Source organism: Lichenostomus cassidix, chromosome 2 (genome assembly GCF_008360975.1).
Source record: "Lichenostomus cassidix isolate B80296 chromosome 2, HeHo_3.0, whole genome shotgun sequence".
NCBI classification, from domain to species: Eukaryota; Metazoa; Chordata; class Aves; order Passeriformes; family Meliphagidae; genus Lichenostomus; species Lichenostomus cassidix.
In genome coordinates this window covers 42,659,943-42,682,874 of record NC_139482.1, presented here as the reverse complement: position 1 = coordinate 42,682,874, position 22,932 = coordinate 42,659,943, and the positions used below count along the sequence as shown (strand labels likewise).

General features: G+C 40.5%; 1 protein-coding gene across 2 annotated transcripts; it reads left to right on the top strand.

The window, feature by feature from the left end:
* Positions 1-400: 400 nt before the first annotated feature.
* Positions 401-22,709, top strand: PIK3R4 (phosphoinositide-3-kinase regulatory subunit 4). Of its 2 annotated transcripts, XM_085051247.1 has the most exons (20): positions 401-557; positions 718-1,497; positions 2,745-2,878; positions 3,054-3,636; positions 5,004-5,138; positions 7,039-7,260; positions 8,634-8,807; positions 9,964-10,109; positions 11,228-11,431; positions 12,220-12,421; positions 13,977-14,176; positions 15,114-15,324; positions 15,673-15,838; positions 16,291-16,455; positions 17,544-17,755; positions 18,027-18,158; positions 19,378-19,478; positions 20,516-20,604; positions 21,038-21,146; positions 22,096-22,709. In XM_085051247.1, the coding sequence occupies exons 2-20, from the start codon at positions 768-770 to the stop codon at positions 22,264-22,266; spliced, it is 4,086 nt and encodes a 1,361-aa protein (XP_084907373.1). In that variant the 5' UTR covers positions 401-557; positions 718-767; the 3' UTR covers positions 22,267-22,709. The 2 variants fall into 2 exon arrangements, with proteins under 2 accessions (XP_084907373.1, XP_084907372.1); XM_085051246.1 differs by having other exon boundaries at positions 403-1,497.
* Positions 22,710-22,932: the final 223 nt, after the last annotated feature.

The following is a 22,932-nucleotide window of genomic DNA, read 5'->3' as shown; positions in this document are numbered from 1 at the left end:
TCCCCCTACAGGCACCCAGCGCTAAGCACCAGAAGGAAGCATGGCAGCTATTCTGTTTGCTGAGAGAAGGTCCTGACTGACGCTCCTGAGGCTCGTTCCACCAGCACCCCCACCTTCCGACCCGCACTGCCTGAGCTGGCTCACACCAGGCTCACACGAGACGCTGCTCTTCCCACGGCTCTGCCCTGACATGGCTAAACAAACAGACGAAAACAACTTAAAGATGGCCCGTATCATCACTTAAACGCTACCGCCCTATCCTCTTTTCACTGCAGAAGAAGAAACCCTTCCAGGAAAGGCAGCCGGGGAAAAGAAAACAACCTATAGTTGATCAGGAGCCACGAGGGCAGGTGGCGGCGCGAGCCGGCACGGTGTCACGGCGCAGCACCACCGCGGGCTGCCGGGGACAGCCCCGTCCCGCCGGCCGGGCGCAGGATGTGAGCTCACGGCGCCGCCCCTTCCCCGCCCGCCCCGCCGTGCCGGTTCCGCCGCCCCGAGTCCCGCCTCGCTCCCTCTCGCCGCCTCCGGGGCCGGGGGTCCCGGCTCCGCCTGGGCTGGTGAGTGCTGGGGGGGACCCGCTCCCTTGGGGCCGGCCCGGGCGGCGGGGCCTGGGCGGCGGCGGCGGTCGGGCCCGCTCGGGGCGGGCAGCGCGGCCCGCGGCCCGGACAGCGGGGCGGACCCGGGGCTGCGTGACATCCGCGCCGTGTTTGTCCGCAGGCAGACGCGGGAGAGCCCCGGCGCCGTGCCCGCGGCCGGAGGAGGGAGCCATGGGGAACCAGCTGGCCGGCATCGCCCCCTCGCAGATCCTCTCGGTGGACAGCTACTTCTCGGACATCCACGACTTCGAGTACGACAAGAGTTTGGGCAGCACCCGCTTCTTCAAGGTGGCCCGAGCCAAGCACCGGGAGGGCCTGGTGGTCGTGAAGGTGTTTGCCATTCAGGATCCCACCTTACCCCTGACGAGCTACAAGCAGGAGCTGGAGGAGCTGAAGATAAGGTTACACTCGGCACAGAACTGCCTCCCCTTCCAGAAAGCCACCCTGTCCGAGAAGGCCGCCATGCTCTTCAGACAGTACGTACGGGACAACCTTTATGACCGAATTAGCACCAGGCCATTCCTGAACAACATCGAGAAAAGGTGGATCGCTTTCCAGATCCTCACTGCGGTGGACCAAGCGCACAAATCTGGAGTCCGCCATGGGGATATTAAAACAGAGAATATCATGGTGACCAGCTGGAACTGGGTTCTTCTCACTGACTTTGCCAGTTTTAAACCAACTTACCTCCCTGAAGACAATCCCGCTGACTTCAATTATTTCTTTGACACATCCCGGAGGAGAACATGTTACATCGCTCCCGAGCGCTTTGTCGATGGCAGCATGTTTGCCACGGAGCTGGAAAACATGCGGGACCCTTCGACTCCTTTGGTGGACTTGGCAAATAGCAATCAGCGAACGAGAGGGGAGTTAAAACGTGCAATGGATATCTTTTCTGCAGGTACTTGGAGCTATCAGGAGAGACCAGTATGTTTTTTCTGACTGCAATGCAGTGCAGAAATGCTTGATTGGGTTTTTTGGTTCCCTTTTTATCTTTTTACAGCAGGCTTGTAGAACAGCATATTAAAAAACTTGCTTATTTTAAGCATAAGACCCAAACCTTTTTCATTCACAGAAAAATACAGACACAGCACAGTAGGCTACAGAAGTTAAATGTATCACTGTTATCTGAGGAGGGAAATCAAAAGCTCTTCTGTTATGGCTCAACTATGCTCTGGGAAAGAGGTGGTTCTGCAAGGCACAGATCATCATCTTCTTATGGCAGAGAGGCATGTGCCTCATGGAGCCTGAGAGGAGGAACCAGTCAGTGGTCCAGTTCTGAGGGGACTGAGATGGCTTTCAGGGTAATTTGGCAATATTGGCTCTAGAAGCCCCATCTCATTTCATTTTCCCCACAGGCAGGAAGTGGGAGCAAATTCCTGTCATGGTCCCACTCACAAAAACTTGAATTTGACTGTGGGAGGCTGTCTTGAGTCTTGGCCTTGTTTTGGGCACTTTGAAAGCCACAAGTTTAGCCCTTGCTTTTTTGGTCTTTTTTCCCCTTAAAGTGATTGAAAATATGAATTTAAAGGAAATGGTTACTTCATTTTACAAGTTGCTCTAATGGCCAAACTTCCAGGACACTCCACAGATAAAGCAAACTAGTGGGAACAAACTGCAGAAGCAGGTTCTTTGAAGAGGGCTTGTCACGTACACAACACAGGGGTCTGTGTTTGGCAGTCATGTGTGAGTGAATATATGCTGTCTCCCAGCATCATATGTGGGAGCAGAAGTTGTTTCTATACCTTCTGTAACAGGGCTGCTTAATTTTGACCTACTGCCCGATGCGTGCAGACTTACCACACTTTTATTCCACATGACCGTGATGTGGCTTCCTTTTCTAGTGATGGATTTTCCAGCTGACAGGTGGCTGAAGTCTCTGCCTCCTGTTTCCTAGTTGCAGACTCCTCTGCTGTTAACATGCTTGAAATAAATTACTTGGGACATATTTCGGGGATCAAGTATAAAAGCCAGATTTTGGAGCTTGAGATGTTATCTCCTTCCTGTGAATTAATTTGGCAACTCATTTGCCTTATTTTTAATCGAGCGAAGAGTTGTTTAGGGTTTGTTCTTGTTTGCATATAGAAAACAAAGTTTCTGTTTATAATCCTCTGACATCTTTGACCCCTTTTTTTCTTTTTGTCCCAGGCTGTGTAATAGCAGAGCTCTTCACAGAAGGTGTACCCTTGTTTGATTTATCTCAGCTTTTGGCTTACAGAAATGGCCTCTTTTCCCCTGATCAAGTTCTAAACAAAATTGAAGACCGCAGTATCAGAGAACTGGTAAGGATGGACTACAGAATTAGAACCATCTGTGTGTTTTGTTTGTAGTTTATTTCACCTACTTCGGTGACAGATTGCTTATTGTTTGGGTTTGGGTTTTGGGTTTTTTTGTACTGCAAATGTCTAAACCTTTAACCTTTCTCTCCCACTCCCTCCTACTTCTGCCTTTCTCAAGGTCACTCAGATGATCCATCGAGAGCCAGATAAACGTTTAGCAGCTGAAGATTATTTGAAACAGCAACGTAACAATGCATTTCCCGAAATATTTTACACTTTCCTTCAGCCTTACATGGCCCAGTTTGCCAAGGAAACGTTTGTGTCAGCAGATGAGCGTATATTGGTCATACGTAAAGACCTGGACAACATCATTCACAATCTCTGTGGGCACGATCGCACAGAGAAGGCCGAGGGAGAGACAAAAGAGAATGGGCTGGTTATTCTAGTGTCTATGATAACTTCCTGTTTACAGACTCTCAAATACTGTGATTCGAAACTGGCTGCTTTGGAGCTGATTCTTCATTTAGCACCAAGATTAAGTGTAGAGATTCTTCTGGATCGTATTACTCCTTATCTGTTACATTTCAGCAACGACTCTGTGCCCAGGGTGAGGGCAGAATCTGTGAGGACACTAACTAAAGTTCTTGCTCTCGTCAAAGAGGTGCCACGCAATGATATTAACATTTACCCAGAATACATTCTGCCAGGCATTGCACACTTGGCCCAGGATGAAGCCACCATCGTTAGACTTGCATACGCTGGTAAGAGAGCATCCAGTTAAAACTCCAAATCTTGAGCTTTTCTGTATTTCCTTAACTGTTTCTGTCAGTAAAACTCACCAGAAGTCTCAGATGTGACTGCGGGTGAAGACACCTGTATTCACACTTCATCAGCTCTGATTGTTTACCTAAAATGTCCTGGTGAAACTGAATAAATACAAAACTAACTTAAAATACCAGTGTGTTGCTGGGCTGCAGAGTTGTTTTCCCACAAAATGAAATTTGATATTCAGGGGCTGAAATTAGATTATTTGCTGTGTAATAGACTGACTTCTACCACAACAGATGTATTCTTTATATGTTATTCAGATATATGAGTTCTGCCTGGTTCAGGAAGAAGCTTTGTAGTCATGCACATTTGCTGTTTACTATGCACCCTTATTTGCTATGACTAGCACATTTTCAGGTGTGTTGTTTTACTTTTGGGTTTTGGGTTTTTTTAGTTATATAGATTTCAGTTGGAAATGTCTCAGGTGATGCTTTTCTTTTGTTTACTAAGTAAACTGATAAAACTAGTTATTGAAGACTTTGTATACTTAATGAATAGAACCAATTGCTCACGGTCACCGTGATCAATTTAAATTTCAAATACATTGATGTATTTAAAGGTAGTCTGAGTTAACTTCTGTTACTACAGTATACTTTTGGAAGTGGTCAGACTGATGACTTTAAGAGGATTTGGTCTGGGCTGTGGACAGGCTCCATTGGCATGTTGCTGTTGTTTTGGATGACACTCAGAAAAGCTGCTTAAGTGGGACTTCTCTGCCTTGCTGTTATTGTTCCTGTGCCAGCAGTGGCCTGACCCATATAACGCAGCCTGAGTTGCTTCAGCAGCTTCCAAATGGCGCAGAACAGTGCCAAATCGTCTGGATAGATAGTGTGACAGACGTTCTAAAAGTGGATTCCAGGGTAACAAGTTGTTATTCCCTAGGATACATGTCCTGGTCTGGTGCTTTGTTGTTATTTTGTTGCAGTCTACCATGTGACAATGTTAGTTCATTCAGTCTGTTTGGCCTTTAAATTCTATCAAGTTATTTAGTAACTAAACTGAGATTAAGTGACATTTAGGGCTAGTTCTAGTAGAATTAAATTAGTCTTTGTTATGCCTAATATCATTAGGATTTTTCCACTTGTTTATATGACAAAAGTACTGTGTGATTTGATGTACTTGGTAGCTTTACTGGAGGTCAAGAGAAGTGGGTTGACCAGAGCATGCTGTGTAATTTCAGTCCTGTTTGCCCATCATGACTGATGTTGTTTGTGGCTATAACCTCACTTCAGGGGGATCATCAGACTGATGTAAGTTGGCAAAGTAAAACAACTCTTAACCAAAGTGTTCTCCTTTGCAGAAAACATAGCATTGTTGGCAGAAACAGCTCTGAGATTTCTGGAGTTAGTACAGCTGAAAAATCTGAATATGGAAAATGAGCCAAATGGTGAAGAAACGGATGAAACATCTCACCCTAGTGATAACTATGACACAGGTAATGTCACTTTCTGCCTGCTTGTAATAGCAGATCATGGGCCAAAGCTCCTAGGTATTACTGATATATCTCATTTCTCAAAGCTTAGCTTTCCTATTAAATGGGAAGAATCTTTTGCCTTGACTAGTATCCAAGTGTGTGTTACAACTTCATGCAAAGACAGGCACCTCTGTTCTGAATGTTGTGAGAGACAAAAAAGTGTATAAATGAGCATATTTTTCTTCCCCAGAGGTCTTCAAGGTGTTTGACTGCGATGGTGACTGCCTGGTTGCATATCCAGCTTCACTTCCAGCTTGTCTCATAAACAAGTCAGCTGCAAAAACATGCCTGTGTTCCAAATACTGCTTCTGTTGGAGTGGGAAGCAGCTTTAGCTTTGGAAAACCTGTCAAATTCTAGCATAGTCATAATACTGTATTTTTCAGGCATTCTTCCTTTTCTGTCCCTATGCCTCACAATTTTTGCCTGGCAAAACTAAATGTGTGGCTGCCACTTGGTAGTAACATTGCTTTAACTTTGTATTATAACTAGCGAAGAGAATGAGTTAAAATCTTAAGGATGGATTTCCTTTTTCTTTCCCTACAGAAGGACAGATGGTAATAAGTGACCTGTGTGTCATCTCCAGAGCCTTTTACTGTTGCATAAATTCCCAGAAGAATGCTGGGCAAGTCTTCCAAGCTGGGAAGAGTTTGTGGTTAAAAACTGTCATTTCTCTTCTGGGCTAAGTAGATCAATCTGTTACTAATCAGAGCTGGTAAACATCCTGCACATACTCCATTTGGGGAAAAGCCAATTATTTCTTAACTGGTTGCAGGATGATACTTTAAAATAAAACAGCAATGAACCTACTAAAACCAAATATGAAAGATCCTCTTCAGGTTCCTTCGAGGCATGGAGTGTTCAGAATTGCTGAGGAGTGAGAGAGAAAGCTCCATCATATGGGCTGTATTTCTAAGAAATGCTGTCCCTTATCCCTTGAGATAGCTTGGAGATGAAGGAAATACACAAGGAAGAAAGAAGCTTGAGTAGTTCTGGTTTTTTCACCCTTTTAGAAACCAAGCAGGAGAAATTTTAACCCAGGAGGCAGATTTTTCATGTGACTGATTGACAGTATCATGATAGAAAGCAAATTAGCTGGATTTCTGACTGCAGGCGATAATCACCCGTCAAAACTGGTGCAGCCGTAGCTGAAATTTTGTGTTATGTGTTTGAGATCCTGCCTTGTACAGTTTTCAATAATAGCCAGTGCATTAACAATCTGTTATTTCCATTTAATATAATTTTTTTTAATTGTGTCATGGAGTAGAAGCCATAGGCAAGGTCATTTTCAAAATTTTCACCACTATTGTTAGGATAACTGCAGAAATTTAATGAAATTGGAGGCACTCACTTTTTCAAGTGTTCTTATATTTTTCTCTGTATGCTTAATGAAGTGAATCTCTCTATCTAACTAATAACATACTCTTGATCTGTTGTCAGTTCAAAAATTTTGAAACTCCTAGTCAAATAAACATATCAAACCAAAATTGCCTCAAATCATTGTGCTTACTGTTGTAACATTTCTGCTGACTCACTCTGATGCTTCTTCACATGTGCATATCACCTATATACATAAAATGAGCAGAATTATCTTAGTGGAACTTGCAACAAGTTTAGAATAAATTGATCTGGGTAAAAATGCCTCACATTTCTCTGCTCTTTGGTTTTGTCATTACCTCATGCTTAGCCTGAAGTCTTTGGTAAGCCCTTGTTGGAGCTGTTGAGGTTCTGTTCTGTTGCCCATCTTACCAAGTTGGGTGTTCTTCAGGATGACCGGTCACTGTAATTCCTTTAGCAGCAGGTGGTACACATGCACACGCTGTTTCTCATCAGCCAAAATGTTCATCCTGTTGTCCCTTGCAGAGCTGCAAGCCTTGCATGAAATGGTCCAGCAGAAAGTTGTGACTTTGCTAAGTGACCCAGAGAATATTGTGAAACAAACACTGATGGAAAATGGAATAACACGTCTGTGTGTCTTTTTTGGACGTCAAAAAGCCAATGATGTTCTTCTGTCTCATATGATCACTTTCTTAAATGACAAGAATGACTGGCATCTTCGAGGAGCTTTCTTTGACAGCATTGTTGGTAAGTGTTTGGTTTCAGCCGAACAGAGTAGAAAGAAAATAATGTAAATAAATTAACAATTTCCAAGATACGGAAAACATAAGTCATATAAAAGTCCTTTCTTATCAAGATTTCTAGAATTTGTAAGAAAAGACTTTTCTGAATTATTGGGTGGAAATGTTTCTTTAGTGAGTGAAGATGAAACAATATAAATACAAATGTATACTTCTTTTAGTCCAAATATTTAATAGAAATGAGGTTGAAGCATTTAAGTCTGGGGTAGGTTAACATTAAAAAATTGGGATTTAAATGCTTTTTTTTTTCTTTGAGTCTCTGCTATAGCCACTAACTTAAATAGCTAAATTACAGCAAGTGAATACCAGGATTTCTGCAAGCTCTCTATTAGATGCATCACTTCACATGTGTTCATGGTGCCATTAACTTCAGTAGATCTGTTCGTATGATGAAAACTGTGCATTGGTATATGCTGAAGTTATAACTGAAAATGTTATTTTAGTGCCTCAAAACCTCACCTAAAAGTTCCTGTCACTTCAGAAAACTTAATAACAATTTAAAAAATCTTACCAATAATGACATCAGCTGTTACATATATCTGAAGCTCCATGTATGTTGAGAATTATTCCACATAACTTGCTGGAGTCAGTGCTGAGGATTTGTGGGTCAAGAAAACTTGAGCAGTTGCAGTACCTGAGGGCAAAAATGGTACTTCAGGTTCGTAGTGGCAAGAAAAACAATGACATTCTAGCAGAGCCAATATGGTGGGTACACATTCAGTTATGACTGGACCCACAAAATGCTGGCAAACCTTGCCAAGTGGTGATATTGATAATTTCTCAGAAATTGTTTAGAAGGAGCAATGGAGTAGCCAAAGCACAGGTCAGAGTGTCCTGGCTTCTTGCAAAAGACATAGAGAGAGATGAGAGGAAATTAAGTGTAAAAGTGAAGGCATGTAACCTGTGTTTTTAACCCCTCTCCCACTGTCTGTTCAAAACATCCACAGAAGAATTCAGATGACATTCTAAACTTATATTTTTGTTTTACTTAAAGCTTTTGCACATCTTTAAAACTGAGCTCTCTGATTCGTATTTAAGTAGGTGCAGGCGCTGCTGCCTGTGGCTGTGAGCAGCTGCCTTTCTGTAACAGTGGCACTGAGGGGATTTCTCTTACCTGTGTTATTTCTCTCTTCTTCCTCCCTTCCTTTTAGCAACTGTCTGCAAAGTCCAGTATTAAGACATGAACAAGTATATTGATTATTACCTTATTAGATTAGGAGTGATAAAGTTCTTTTATGTTTACTCTCAATTCTGATGGGAAGAGTTTTCTGGTGTTTATCAATCTGCTTTGGGTTTTTATGTGTTCTTTTTATGTTTCAGGTGTTGCTGCTTACGTTGGCTGGCAAAGCTCATCAATACTCAAACCTCTGCTTCAGCAAGGTCTCAGTGATGCTGAAGAATTTGTCATTTATAAAGCCCTCAATGCTCTTACTTGTATGTGCCAGCTGGGGCTCTTGCAAAAGCCCCATATTTATGAGTTTGCTTGTGACATCGGTAAGCTGGAATACTGGAGAATACCCTGTCTTCCTAGTAAAGAAAACAAATCTCAGTACTACATAAAGCTACACTGTCAGCTTAGCTGTCCAGAACACAAACTTGTAGTACTCTTTTAGAATCTAAACAAAATTGTGGTAAGGAACTACTGCTAGTTGAACCATGTTGGTGCTCAGAACTCTAAAATAATAATTTTGGTAGAACAAATTTGAAGCATCTTCTCTGATTTTATATAGAGCAGCAGCAAAAAAAAACTCAGTTGAAAAACTTTCTGCCTTAAGATCTTTCCTTGTTCTGCATGCCAGCCTGCTATAAAGAAAAAATTCTGGTTGCTTCTGGTAGTCCATCAGGCACATAACTTGCTAACTCTTACACATCAGCCTTTGAAGATAAGAGAATTCAGACAATCATGATCATTTCTTATCCTGTTTCTAGCACCATAAAGACCCATTCACTCAGTACACCCTTGGCTGCAGAGTTGGTCTCTCCTCCCTTATCAGGCTCTTCAATTTAATTTACATGAGCCCAAGATTTAGCAGCTATTTATGGGGAAAAAAACCCAAATGAATGATCTTTTGCGATGTAGTCTGCTTCTTCTTAATATTACAGTTTTTCAAATGCACTCAGAATTTGGGCCAGATGATCTGAGATTTTATCTCATGACTAGATACAGTGCCTTGACAACAACTTCTTAAAGCCCACATAATTGAGAGGGACTTCTGAGTCTCATAATTTTAGAATATCAGTAGTGACTCTTCAAGGAAGAGAGGGAAAGCAGGAAGGAATAAAGTATTTACTTAAAAAGAAAAAAATAAATCACTGGTGTTAGGATTCTCTGTAATTGTCTAGAATATGGTTGAGATTTATTTTTGGATTAGTCTCCACTGCAAATCTGTAGTTGACAATTAGAGATTGAAATAAACCAATAGGGAAAATATGCTTTTTGGCAAGAGCAAGGAAGTTGAGCAGCATGAGCACAGTGAAATCCATGAAATAATTTCCTCTGTATAAATGTTTTAACCTTGGTACTCTGGAGGAGAGAAGGCTCAGTGTGGGAGTAATTCGAGCTGAAGGAAATTACATCACAGGCTGCCACATGCAGGATGATCTCTCTCCTATAGAAATGATGTATTTTAACAGCCTGTTTTTCTTTCAGCACCATTCCTGTGTCACCCTAATCTTTGGATATGTTATGGTGCAGTTGGATTTATCACTGTGGTAGCACAGTATTTGAATATTGCTGATGTCTACTGCAAGCTAATGCCATACCTCCATCCTTTTATCACACAACCAATAATACAGGTAATACTTCCAATAATATTAATGGAAATATGTCTTGACTAGCCATGATTCTCAAGTTTGTCTTGGCCATGGTCCTGGCTATAAGAATATTAGATTACTTTTTTTTCAATTAGGTTATAGGCAATTATAGATTTTTGATCTCTGCTGACAGATTGATAGAATGGCCATTGCGTTCCATGTTTTAAAGACTGTTGTCTCAAATTTGTTACAAAATGCAAAACATTTTACAAAGCCTAAAATCTACAGGTATGGTTTTGGTGCAAGCCTATTCTGCCTTGTTTACAATAAACTCTTGGAATATTGTCCTAGTTTATAAGAGTCTAAAAGGCATGAAAAGTTGGCTGTGAAACAAGTGAGTTTATGTTCTATCTTTATCTTCTATGTTTATGCCTTCAACTACAAGACCAGTCTTAGGTAGTGATTACTGTGTTTGTGATATTCCTAGCACCACTCCTGTGTTTCAGTGCTTTGCCAGGGGTCAGGGCATAATGCTCAGCATGAATGAATGAAGTCATTTCATATCAGTGCATGTCCGGGCCTGACCTGCATGATGCTGGTAATATGATCATATAGGCATCTTTGCATACAACTTCAGGACCTGAAGACTGCACCTGTCAGGTGTTTAAATAGATAAGAAGTATTTGCAGTACATACATTGAGAAATGCATCCTCTGTTTAACGTCTTGTTGTAAACCTTGCAGATGGGAACTTCACTATAATAACATTTTTCCTTGTTTACACGTTCTTTAGCTGTGTTTTAGGCATTGATTGATAAAATTGTCTTGTTCACTTCCTGTGTCATTTTAGTATATAAATCTTTTCTGCTTCATCTTAGTATATAAATCTTTTCTTTGCTATGCAACACTATATTTAGCAAGCAAGTAATGGGTAACATTAAGTTAATAAAGTCCTTGTTTTGGACTCATTTTGGAGTTATTTTTCATGTAAACAGTAAGCTGTGAGAAGCACATTATAGGAAAGAGAGAAGGAGAATGGAGAAAGTGTGATATGACCAACATAGATCTTCTTTTCAAGAAAGGAGACAAGTTGAATCTAGATGATTTGTACAGTTTATATGGATATCATCATGTTGACTGGTCTGTTGTTTTGAATTGCAGGTAGACAAAGAAATAGTCCTATTAAGTGTACTTAAGGAGCCTGTCAGCCGTTCCATATTTGATTATGTCTTAAGATCAAAGGATATCACGAGTCTCTTCCGACACCTTCACTTGCGTCAAAAGAAGAGAAGTGGAGCTCTCTCTGAGTGCCCACCCCCAGAGGACCCTGCCATTGCTCAGCTGTTGAAGAAGCTTCTTTCACAAGTAATTGGTTTTTATTTGTACTTTAAAAGTCAGGCTTGAGATTCCTGGGCTCTGTACACTTCCACAAACCATGACCTTGCAGTTGCTGCTGTAAGGGACTCCTAGTCTGAGGTTCTGATCCTGCAAGCCATTAACTTCATGGATTTCAGTATATGCTTGTGGGACAAGTTGTTCAGAACTTAAGGATTTTTAAAAGATCTGCCAGATATGGGGCAAATACAACCTAAGTATTTAAAAAATGGCTGTAAATCTCAAACTTCTGATGCATCTGTGATGTGGCAGCATTACAGAGCATTGCTGGGTATTGTGCTGGATAAAGGAGTATGTATTTGTCAAAGTGCTCACTAGACATGTGGTGCCAAAAGCAAATGGATGTGGAAGGTCTTGGGGCTTGTGTGTGAAGAGGGGAACATAAAGAATCACCCACCCAAAGAAGTGAGAACTGGGAAGAGAAGGACTGTAGCTGCATTGGGGCTTTTTTCCCCTATGGCTGGTGAGCTGTAAGCATGGTCTACGTGTCAGCTAAGGAGATTGCACCAGGTAGTGATCCAGCAGTAAATTCTCTTCTGCCCTTTCACTATTCCTAGCCCCATTCCTTAGGAGGAAAGATATTCTTACACTGCAGCAGCTTACCTTATGTTTTGTATGAGCAATGAGTTGAATTCTGGGGATGTGCTCCCTCCTACCACTTCTGAGCCAGTCATTAATTTTCCTGCTTCTTAAATCTTCATGCCTTGATGCATGTTATTGTTAAAATGAGTAATATTACATTTTCTTTTCTTCTGTAGGGGATGACTGAGGAGGAAGAAGACAAACTGTTAGCATTGAAGGACTTTATGTTAAAATCTAATAAAGCTAAAGCCAATATTGTGGATCAGAGCCACCTGCATGACAGCAGTCAGAAAGGGGTGATTGACTTGTCAGCTCTGGGAATAACTGGGAGACAAGTGGATCTTGTTAAAACAAAGCAGGAGTCTGATGACAAACGTGGTTAGTATATCTTGTGATCTATGTAGATGAAGTATAGCCTTTCTCTCAGGGTGTTCTCAGTAAATCAGCCTACATGACTATCACCGTCCTCACTGAGTTTGCAATAGGAAAATTACTGCTTCTGTTTGAAATGTGAGGTGGTGGAATGTTCTCTGATCATTGAAAGATGGGATTATTTTTTCCCCCAAGAATGTTTTAAATTATTTTGACTGCATGTGCAGTTGTTCAGCTGGTGTGACAAACAGGACTCCAGTGATTCACGGCAACAGTGTAAATGTTGAAGGCTATATTTCTGCTCTCTCTGTTTGCTCTCGACAAGTGCTGAGCTCTTTAACTGTGAAAATCCTGGCTGTTTTCTTGAGGTAGCCTGGAAAAAGCTGAAAACTCTTCAGGCTGGCATTGAGAAGTTGCCAACTGTTGCTCACCAAGTACACATGTTTCAGTCTTAGGGTTCTTCAGCTTCTCATCCACTCCTGTTTTACTTTTTTCCTGCTCCTCCTTCAGCTCAAAAAAACCTCTTATGTTTCCCTGTTCAGAGTTGAAATCCATGCACTGCTAACTATTCCAGTTCTCTGAGTCCTCAAAATTCTTCTTTACCAGACAGTTTCAGCTTCCTCTTTACTCTCTTAAGCTTGTAATTCCCTCCTCTATTACATCACTGGTAGATTCTGTGTTTTTACATGTGAAAATACATCAATATCTGTAAAGCCTATGGCTATTACCATCTTATTTCCAGAATTAGGGTGTTTTGCATATAATTTTAAAGGAAAGTACAGTAGTATAGGATTTTTCTTTTACCGGCATCCTTGAATCAGGAGTCAACATGATTTAAAACTTAGTGTATATGAAGTCTATATTTGGACTAATTTGTTTCACCCAAAACTGTTACCCTCAAAGTCTTCATGCCTTTAACTTTTCTTCACTGAGTTTGTCCAACTTTAATTTGTCCAATATTTTTATTTTTCTGTCTGTATTTTACTGTTCTAAGTGACTCTAAAGGAATGCTGAAAATAAATAAATTTCCTATTTAAAGAGATAACATACTTGAATATATAGCAGATGTTTCAATTGTGATGGAAAGCTGATGGTATTTGACACTAGCAATGATTTGCATACTGTGCTGTTACAGATTTATTCTTGATGTCCCTGCTTATTGCAGGGTGGTTGGGCTAAACAGCCTTTGGAGGTCCCTTCCAACCCAAACCCTTCTATGATTCTATAAGAAAAAATTATATGGTGGAGTCTAATCCTGCAGCTTTCTAGATGTAAGCTTTCCCTCTAGTGAAATGATTTATCGCATGAGTCAGGTGTAGGATTAAGATGCAAACACACATGGCAGGTGCTTTGTTTTGTTTCCCTCATAAATGCCTGTAAGCTGACCTCAACAACATAGCAGTAGGGTTTTCTCTGTACATGAATAACAGTCTGGCATGTAAATGTTAGACTTCCATGTAGTCTTAAAATAATGACAATCCCGAGTGAATGTTGTCATGATAATGTTGGGGAGTATTTTTTTTTCTTCTCCTCTCACCTCCTCCCTCTAAACTACTTATAGCTAGAAAGCATGTAAAGCAAGATTCAAATGTAAATGAAGAATGGAAAAGCATGTTTGGGTCTCTGGAACCAACGAACATCTCCCAGCCAATATCCAAAGGACATGGGCAAACTACTGATCCTGAAGCCATCCAAGCTGTGAAACCACTTCGTTCAGAGTCCTCAGCTGGCATTTGTGCCACTTTGTCATCCTCTCCACAGGTATACCTGAAAAATACTGTTTTCCTCTTAAACTGAAATGATTCAATTGTTTTAAAGTCAAGTGGGACTATAGGGATGTGATGTTCTTATTTTGCTTTGAGGTTATTTGACACTTGCCATACTATTGCCTGGTGTCTTCTTCAGCAGAGTTGCTGACTTCAAGTTCTTATTTCTAAAATAGAAACTGAGAGAGGATTGAAGGAAATTTAGTCCCTTGAACAGAAGAGCTTCACTAACAAATAGATACTTTGCACATTGAGATGGGTCTTTGTGGATTAGACATTTATTAGATAAGCTTTTCTGGCAGGGAAGTCTTTTCCTCAAATTGCATGCCCTGATACATGTTCTGAGGAAGAGATACCATTATTTTAACTTGGCAATCAGAGCTACATTTAGACATCCTTAATGTATCTTTAATACTTAGTACTGGCTAGAGAAGGATGGACTGGGAGCTCTGCAGGCCATGGAGGCATCTCTTGACACTGAACACTGTTTTCTGTTTGGGTTCTAGTTGGAGATTAACTTCTGCTACCTTTAAATGAGTGTGTCTACTCTGAACTATGAGGGAAACACTTGACACTTTTGTTTTTAAAGCCCAATGTAAATGAATTCAAGAGCTTACCTTTAATTCTGTCAGTCTTGAGAGCAATAACTGCCTGTGTAATAATCACATTAAGAGCACATTACAGTTCCTTCTGATAGAATACAGAAAACAGGGTAGAATAAGAGAATGGTTAATCTTTTATATAAATAATAATTTTCACTATTTTTGTCTTCATGCAAGCATGAATTTTTTAATGCTAATTCATTGCTAATTGACTCAATAAAAAAGATTTTTCCATTTTTATTCAGTGTGTGTGACCCTGAAATCTTAAGATCCAGATTTATCTGTGTGTAAAATGTAAGGCATATGTTTTTAAGTGCTGATCTCTTGCAGGCATCTGATGGAGCAGTTGTCCAGCCCAGGAAACCGACGCTGCAGGCCCTGGGCAGCACAGCATCCCCATCTGCACACCAACTACGCATCACCACCTGCAAAACTGAGCTGCAGCAGCTCATCCAGCAGAAGAGAGAGCAGTGTAATGCAGAGAGACTTGCCAAACAGATGATGGAGAATGCTGAGTGGGAGAGCAAGCCCCCACCTCCAGGTACATCACAGGCCACTGAGGTTATTAGATAAAAAATTACATATATATTACATATATAATTTGAGTCAAGATATCATCCTTTCATGGAAAAAATGCAAGGGATGCAGAAAAGAGGAAATTCCTAGTTTAGGAAATGTGTTTACTATGCAGAAGACCTATAACCTATTGTCTAATTTAGAATTGAGCAAGTAAGCTTTTGCCTTTAATATTTAAAATGCCTTAACACTATTTTCAGCGCTGTCTGTGCTTTGCAGCTGTAATGACTGTATCCTGATATAGCTGTTAGTGGATGGATCTAGGGGGACTTGCATATTCCTAATTAGGTTGTGGTTTTTCTTTTCCCTGTAGGATGGCGTCCCAAAGGGTTGTTGGTAGCCCACCTTCATGAACACAAGTCTGCAGTGAATCGCATTCGGGTCTCTGATGAACACTCCATTTTTGCCACTTGCTCAAATGATGGCACAGTGAAGGTCTGGAACAGCCAAAAAATGGAAGGAAAAACCACTACAACAAGGTAGCTTTAAAATCTGTGGTATTTGGAGCTGTGGTTTTAGAGAGAAAAATAAAGTAGAGCAGGGAGCAAAATATGAATCACTTGTGGGTGTGCTGGAAATACCAATAAGGAAATATATTGGTGTTCCTCTTGGCTTGCATCTATAATATTAGATTGCTGTTTCAATTAGTTAATAAAAGAAAAAATGGAAAGGGACTGCTTTGTAGCCATAATAATTACAGGCTTTTTGATTTCATTTCTGTACATATATAAATATATTCTGGTGTTGTTGTTTAAAGCCAGTACTGACTTGGTTGCTTTCTGATCTTAGAACAACTAGGAAATACTATTTTCAGAGCTCTCTCAAGAGCCATTGGTTTTAAGTAGGTGTTTTAGAGAAGTATTTTTTTCTTAAGTGCCACCAAAAATAACCTCTTTTTTTCTCTCCTCCTATTTCTGTCTGTACTGTTTAGATCAATTTTGACATATTCTCGGATTGGAGGACATGTAAAGACACTTACATTTTGCCAAGGCTCACATTACTTGGCTATAGCTTCTGATAATGGTGCCATCCAGCTTCTTGGTATTGAAGCCTCAAAGCTTCCTAAATCTCCTAAAATTCACCCAATACAAAGCAGGTATGTACTTAGAGCAGTTAAATCTCACCACACACAGAGCTCAAGCTGTTAGTATATTCCTTAGATAGATCCTTTAATTTTCTCTAGGCTTCCTGCTGGCTGAGCCCAGGCTCTACTGGAAGGCTGTAATCTGTGTTCTTATACTGCTTCATAAAGAAGGGTTTAAAGGCAACTGTGCAGAGCTGACCATTCTTAGCTGTAGGATATTTGTACCTCTTGTGTCACTGAAGTCATTGTGAGCTTGAAACAGCCATTCTGAATAGTTCTCAATTGTTTTATTGATGTACTGGGATTGGTTAGTTCCTTTGTTACAATCTTAATACTTACAAAGTAATTTTGAAAGTTCTTTGGCAGATCATTAGATAAATGTTTGCAGATGTACAGCATGTGATTTGGCCTCAGACCTGCAATTTTTCCTCCCAGGCTCTTCATGGTGGTAGAGATATGGGTAATGGGATACTATTTAGGGGAGTCTTTAGGATTGGTTTAGCTATTCCTTACCTCCATATGAGTGGTGTTTGAGTATTTGGCACTGATGCTACAGCTTAATCTTCCAGTTTAAGTGAGAGATTTGTCCAGGCTTCAGAACATACTCACAGTACTGCAGATGGGGTCTCACAGGAGTGGAGCAGAGGGGTAGAATCACCTCCCACAACCTGCTGCCCAAACTTTTGATTCTTCTATTGTGGGTGGCTTTTTTCGGCTGTGAGCACACTTTGCTGGATCATGCTGAGCTTCTCGTCAACCAACACCCTCAAGTCTTTCTGCTCAGGGCTGTGCTCATTGTATTCTCAACCCGCCTGTATCTGTGCCTGGGACTGCCCTGACCCAGGTGCAGGACTGAGAGGCCCAGAGCACAGACCTGTGTTTATGTTTGCAAAGAGTTGCTGACAGCCTTGCAGGTCCTATCAGCAGAGATTGGAGAGAGCATAAGCATCCATTGTACTAAAATCAGAAAGTTGTTTCTGGCAGATGCCTTGAGAAGTGACATGAAGAGGAAAAAGCTGCTCAGCATAAGCTATTGCAAGGAGCCTTAAACTTGAGGGGAGTCATACCTGTTTCTAAATTAGTTTATTCTTTTAACCCAGGTCACTAGATCTGAAGGATGATGGCTGTGTGGTAGATATGCATCACTTCAATTCAGGAGCCCAGTCAGTACTGGCTTATGGTACAGTTAATGGATCTCTGGTTGGATGGGATTTGCGATCTAGCAGCAATGCCTGGACACTGAAACACGATTTGAAGTTAGGCCTCATAACTTCATTTGCTGTGGACATACACCAATGCTGGCTGTGTATTGGTAAGCCTGTATTGCATCTCTTCCCTGCCCCCCTCTTCCTTATGGTTTTCTCTTACAGTAACTATAGCTCAAGCTTTTGCTTGATCTGATTTTAGTAGCATATGTTCTTCTCAAACAAGAGGAGAAAAATACCTTCTCATCTATTTTTGGGAAGCATTTTGCCTGCTAAGTACTTGAGGCTGAAGGCCATCTCCCTAGGAACAGAGCACAAAGTTATGGGCACAAACTCGTATATTTATCCCTCTGACTAAGGACAGCTTTTTCTTACCAGGAACAAGCAATGGTACCATGGCGTGCTGGGACATGAGGTTTCAGTTACCTATCTCCAGCCACTCTCATCCTTCCAAGGCCCGAATCAGACGCCTGCTCATGCATCCTGTCTATCAGTCCTGGGTAATTGCAGGTAAAAGATGTCTTAAACTTATCTCACAATTGCCAGAGGTTGTGATTAAAGAAGCTTTTGTTTCAGCTTCTGCTTCAAGCCCTGGTAGGGAGTTGAAAAGGAAAAAAATAGCATTTAGCCCTTGTGTAAATGACAGACAGCTTTTACAATTCTCATCTGCTGAGCATTGCAACTCTCATGAGGGGCCCTCCCTGTGTGCTGTCTACCCCATCTCTTTTTAAGGACAAAATGTTGTAAAGAATAAAACTCATGACATACATTGAAGTCATGACAGACATTGAAGTTGATGGGAAATCTGCCACCACCTTTTGTAGAGCAGAGATTGAAAGTTATCTCATTTCAATTCCCTCTTGAATCTAACCCAGCTGTGTCATGGGTTAGAACTTTTGGAAATCTCCAAGATTCCTCATCTGATATGCTCACAGCTGCTGTATCCTCACTGCATGTGGCACTGTCACAGACTTTTATATGTTTGTGTCAGGAGCACATTCTGAAATGGATGGGTAGCTTAAACTAATCATAGAATAACAAAATTTATTAAGTTGCTGTAAAATGAGACTAATTTGAGACTTGCTTATTAGGTTTCACTTCCTATATTGAGTTATTAACCACCTTGGGAGATAAAACAAATTTCTTGAAAAAACATACAAATAAAGCCAGCTTCACTGTGCTTTCCAGTTTGTTTCCTCCCTGCTAAAGACAAAATGAGTGACAAAGTTCATAATTTTGGACTATTATTAAAAAGTCCTCATCTGCTAGGTTGCTGCCAGGCTTGTAAACAATCCCTTAAACAGAATTTTTTATCTGTCCACATGAGTGTGGAACTTCATTGTAGCTACTGAACTCTATAACTTTGGATTGTTTTCTTACCTGCATGTAAGTATTCTCCAAAGTCCCTAATGACTATGCTGATACAAACCATCTATGCTTCTCAAAGAAGGATGAGAAGTTATCTAGGGAGGAAAGTGAGTGTTTTATACATTTTAAAAAGGGTTGGGGGTTAAATCAGGTTTCCTTTAAACTCTTTTAAGTTAGGCATTTTTAATTACAGTGAAGCTGCTTCCAAGCAGTAAAACCAAACTGCTAAACCAAGACTAACACGATGGAGGGAGCAAACAGAGTCTCTATGTCATATCCTCTATGTGATGTCAGTAGAGCAAATAATAAGAGCCAACCAACCTGTTTTGTACTTTTTGCATGGGCTTGATCTTTCCTGCAGCTGTTCAAGGCAATAATGAAGTCTCCATGTGGGATATGGAAACTGGTGATCGACGCTTCACTCTGTGGGCCAGCAGTGCACCACCTCTTTCAGAACTGCAGGTCTGGTCTTTTTCTTTTCCAGTTTCTGTTGTGTAACCAGGGTTAGAACAACCTTAGACCCTATGCTATGCATCAGTATAGTTACCTGCCTCTATGGCTGGGCCACTTCGGCAAAAGGAACTTGCCCTGGGATTTATTTTGGCACCATAATTGTTTTACTTGTCAGAATTAAATCCCCTTTATAAAACAGCAGTATAGCCTGAATCTTCTTTGGTACCTTCCACTGTCAATGGAATGTACTTGTAACACTCACTTTTATACCCACTCGTGTTCTTAGAAAACTGGTGAGCTGGTCAAGCCTGTAAAGATTATAACAAAGCCAAAATTCATGGTGTGGCATCTTGTACTTAATTTTACTTGCTGTTCCTAGGACTATGCGTACTTCTGTAAGCATCTGGTCTTTTACACATTCTTTCTGTAATGTAATGCCACTACTACACTTAACTGCTAGTTTAAAGCATGAACTGGCTCTTCTTCAAGAGTTAATTGAGAAAGGAGCAGTCTGGAATATCATTCTTAAATCACAGATACAGAGACAAAAATATCCACAGCTGTTCCTGTAAATGTTGTACATGCGTACCTGGAATCTATGTAAACTTGAGTTTGTGCATGCTACAAAAATTGCAGGTTGACTTCATTTCAGTCATGCTCTTTTCACACAGGAAGCTCTGTGATCTAAGCTAGTTTTCTGTTGTGTATCTGTCCCTCAATGCCTTTATAGCCTAAAAATTTAAGCATCCATTTGCTTTTCAGTTGGATTTGACTGCCTGATTCTTTTAGAAATAATCTCTCTCATTTGACATCACTGAGAATGTAATTTCCAAGATGCAAAAAAAGGCATTATGGAGAGTTAAATCAATTGCATTGCAAAATTTAAGGAAACAATTTACATTAATATATTAAGATGTAGCCCATTAAAGTGACTTGGCATTTGCCAGAAAGATTTGGAAATTGGGTAGATGAATGTGGCAAGGAATGCATTCCTTTCTGAAGCTCTTGGTGATAAATTGATTTTATATATCCCTTTTTCCTGCTAGCCTTCTCCTCATAGCATACATGGAATATACTGTAGTCCAGCTTCTGGTAACCCCATATTACTGACAGCAGGCTCAGACATGAAAATAAGGTAACAAAAAACTTTCTTGTTTGTCATCCTCCCCTCCACTGCTACTGGTGTAGTAAATTTTGCCAAACGTTGCCTAAGTAATCTCTAAGAAGCCAAAACAGTAATGCTGAACACGTGTTCATTAGTAAACATCAGTGAGCTGAGGAAATTCTTCTCAGCAAAAGTACTGCAGAGCTTGGTTCTTCTCTGAAACACAATGTGTATTCTTCTGTAAAATTCTTGATGGGCTGCTTGACAAAATACAACACAGTAACTCAAGTGTGAGCTTGATATGAGTGCAGATTTTTCTGTATCACTCTCTTCCACTAAGTGTAGGAAGCAGATAGTATTTGTGTCCACTCATTTTAATCATAAAAGCAAGACCACTTTTAAGCAGCTGTTTTATGCTGATAAAATTGAACATCTCACCTTGATTTTGTTTCTTCATGTTTAGGTTTTGGGATCTAGCCTACCCTGAGAGATCATATGTTGTTGCTGGAAGTTCTAATTGCCCGTCTGTTTCCTACTACAGGAAGATAATCGAGGGCACAGAGGTGGTTCAGGTATTCTGCTTTGTTTGATAGACACCTATTCTGCTTTCCTTTTGGATGCCCCTATGGATTATATTCATTGCATGATGTCTTTGATTATAACTCCCTCACTCTTACTTTTTGTGGATGGTGTCAGCATTGCATTTTCAGGCAGTTGGGAAGAAGTTACTTTAAAAGAAAAACATCATTTGTTTTTGACAGAATCAGACTCACCAAACACTACTTACATGCAGAAGCCCGAGTCATATGTTTCTTTTGGGATATTGAAATCCAGAGTTCACTTTTGGCATTGATCAGTGTTTGGAATGTCTTTTGAGTAGGATCTTAGCAAGGCAATGTGAGATGTACTGGCACCAGGATAATACAGTAGCTGAGTGCTGCATTTTATTACATCCTTCAGAGTGACTGTTGGAACTAGCAATGTTGCTAGTTGTGAAATAGCTCAATGGTTTGTTTCGGTTCGACAAATTGAGTGCTACTTTAGTCACCTTCAAAGGTGACTAAAAAAAGTCAGTAGGGGTCTACCTAATGCACTGTGGTATTTAGTGTTTCTTCTGAAAGTTCTTAAACAGTTACATTTGTGCTATTGAACCAGTTTTTATAAAGTCCTTGGGGAGCCAAGATGTGTGTGTTCCTTTAACTTTTTTTCCTCTGTATTGGAATATCAAATCTTAGTGTCATTGAAAGAAATATCAGAAAAAAAACCCCATTGTTTCCTTAATCAAAGAGCTGTAATGTCTGTTCTGATTGATTTTGGTTGTGTTGATGAAAAGAAATGAATCAAGGAGTGATCCTGAGTTGTCAAAGGGTTTGAGGTTGTATGGTTGGGTATTTTTGATTGTTTGCTTGTTTGAAGAGGTTTTGTGGTCTTCTTACACTGACAGCCTAATATGGGTGACAGTTTCTCTTTGCTAATGCTCACTGTTCTGTAAATAGTATTTCTCACTTTGTTTTTATGCAGGAAATTCAGAACAAGCAAAAGCTGGGGCCCACTGATGAGACCCCTCGGAAGGGTCCAGAGTCTCTCCCAGTTGGACATCACGATATTATCACAGACATTGCAACTTTCCAGACAACACAAGGGTTTATAGTAACTGCATCAAGGGATGGGATTGTTAAAGTATGGAAATAAAAGTTGTACTAATATATAGTATGTAAATATTTGTAATAAAGAAATAGTGTTATTATGAAGTTTTCAAGGACTGTTTCCAGTTAATGGAATGGAATGAACTTTAAAAATTATAAAAGTGATGATAAAATCAGTTACCTGTATCCTACCACCCTGTCAGCACTTCCTAATCACTTCTTATATTAAAGCTTTTTGGTATCCAGAGCACTTCCTTGAGATACCAAGGAATCCATGAAGAAATCACTTGGCCTGGGGTTGACTATATTGTTCTTCAAGAATCTTTCAGAAAATTATTAAGAACGTCCCACATGACACATTCTAAATGTGCACAAAGCAAAGAGCTGGTGTCTAACTGCTCCTGTGTTGAATCTGAGAAACAAAATAAGAACCAGTGCGCTAATGTCCCTGTACATTCTAATAACTATAATAAAGTCAACTTGAGCTTCCCTCTTTGGTACTTGGGTTTCTTTACATCCTTGGTTCCTCTGCAGTGATTCTGTAGTCTCAGCTGCCAGAGCCCATGGGCTGTTAATTGTCATTTGAGATCAGCTTAGCCTTGTGTCAAATCCTCAACTGTCTTTTGACAGTTGTGCCCTCGATTCTCAGCTGTGCCTTGCATCCAGCTTGCTTTAAACTTGAGTCTAAGGCTGAGATCTGCTGTCCTGGGAA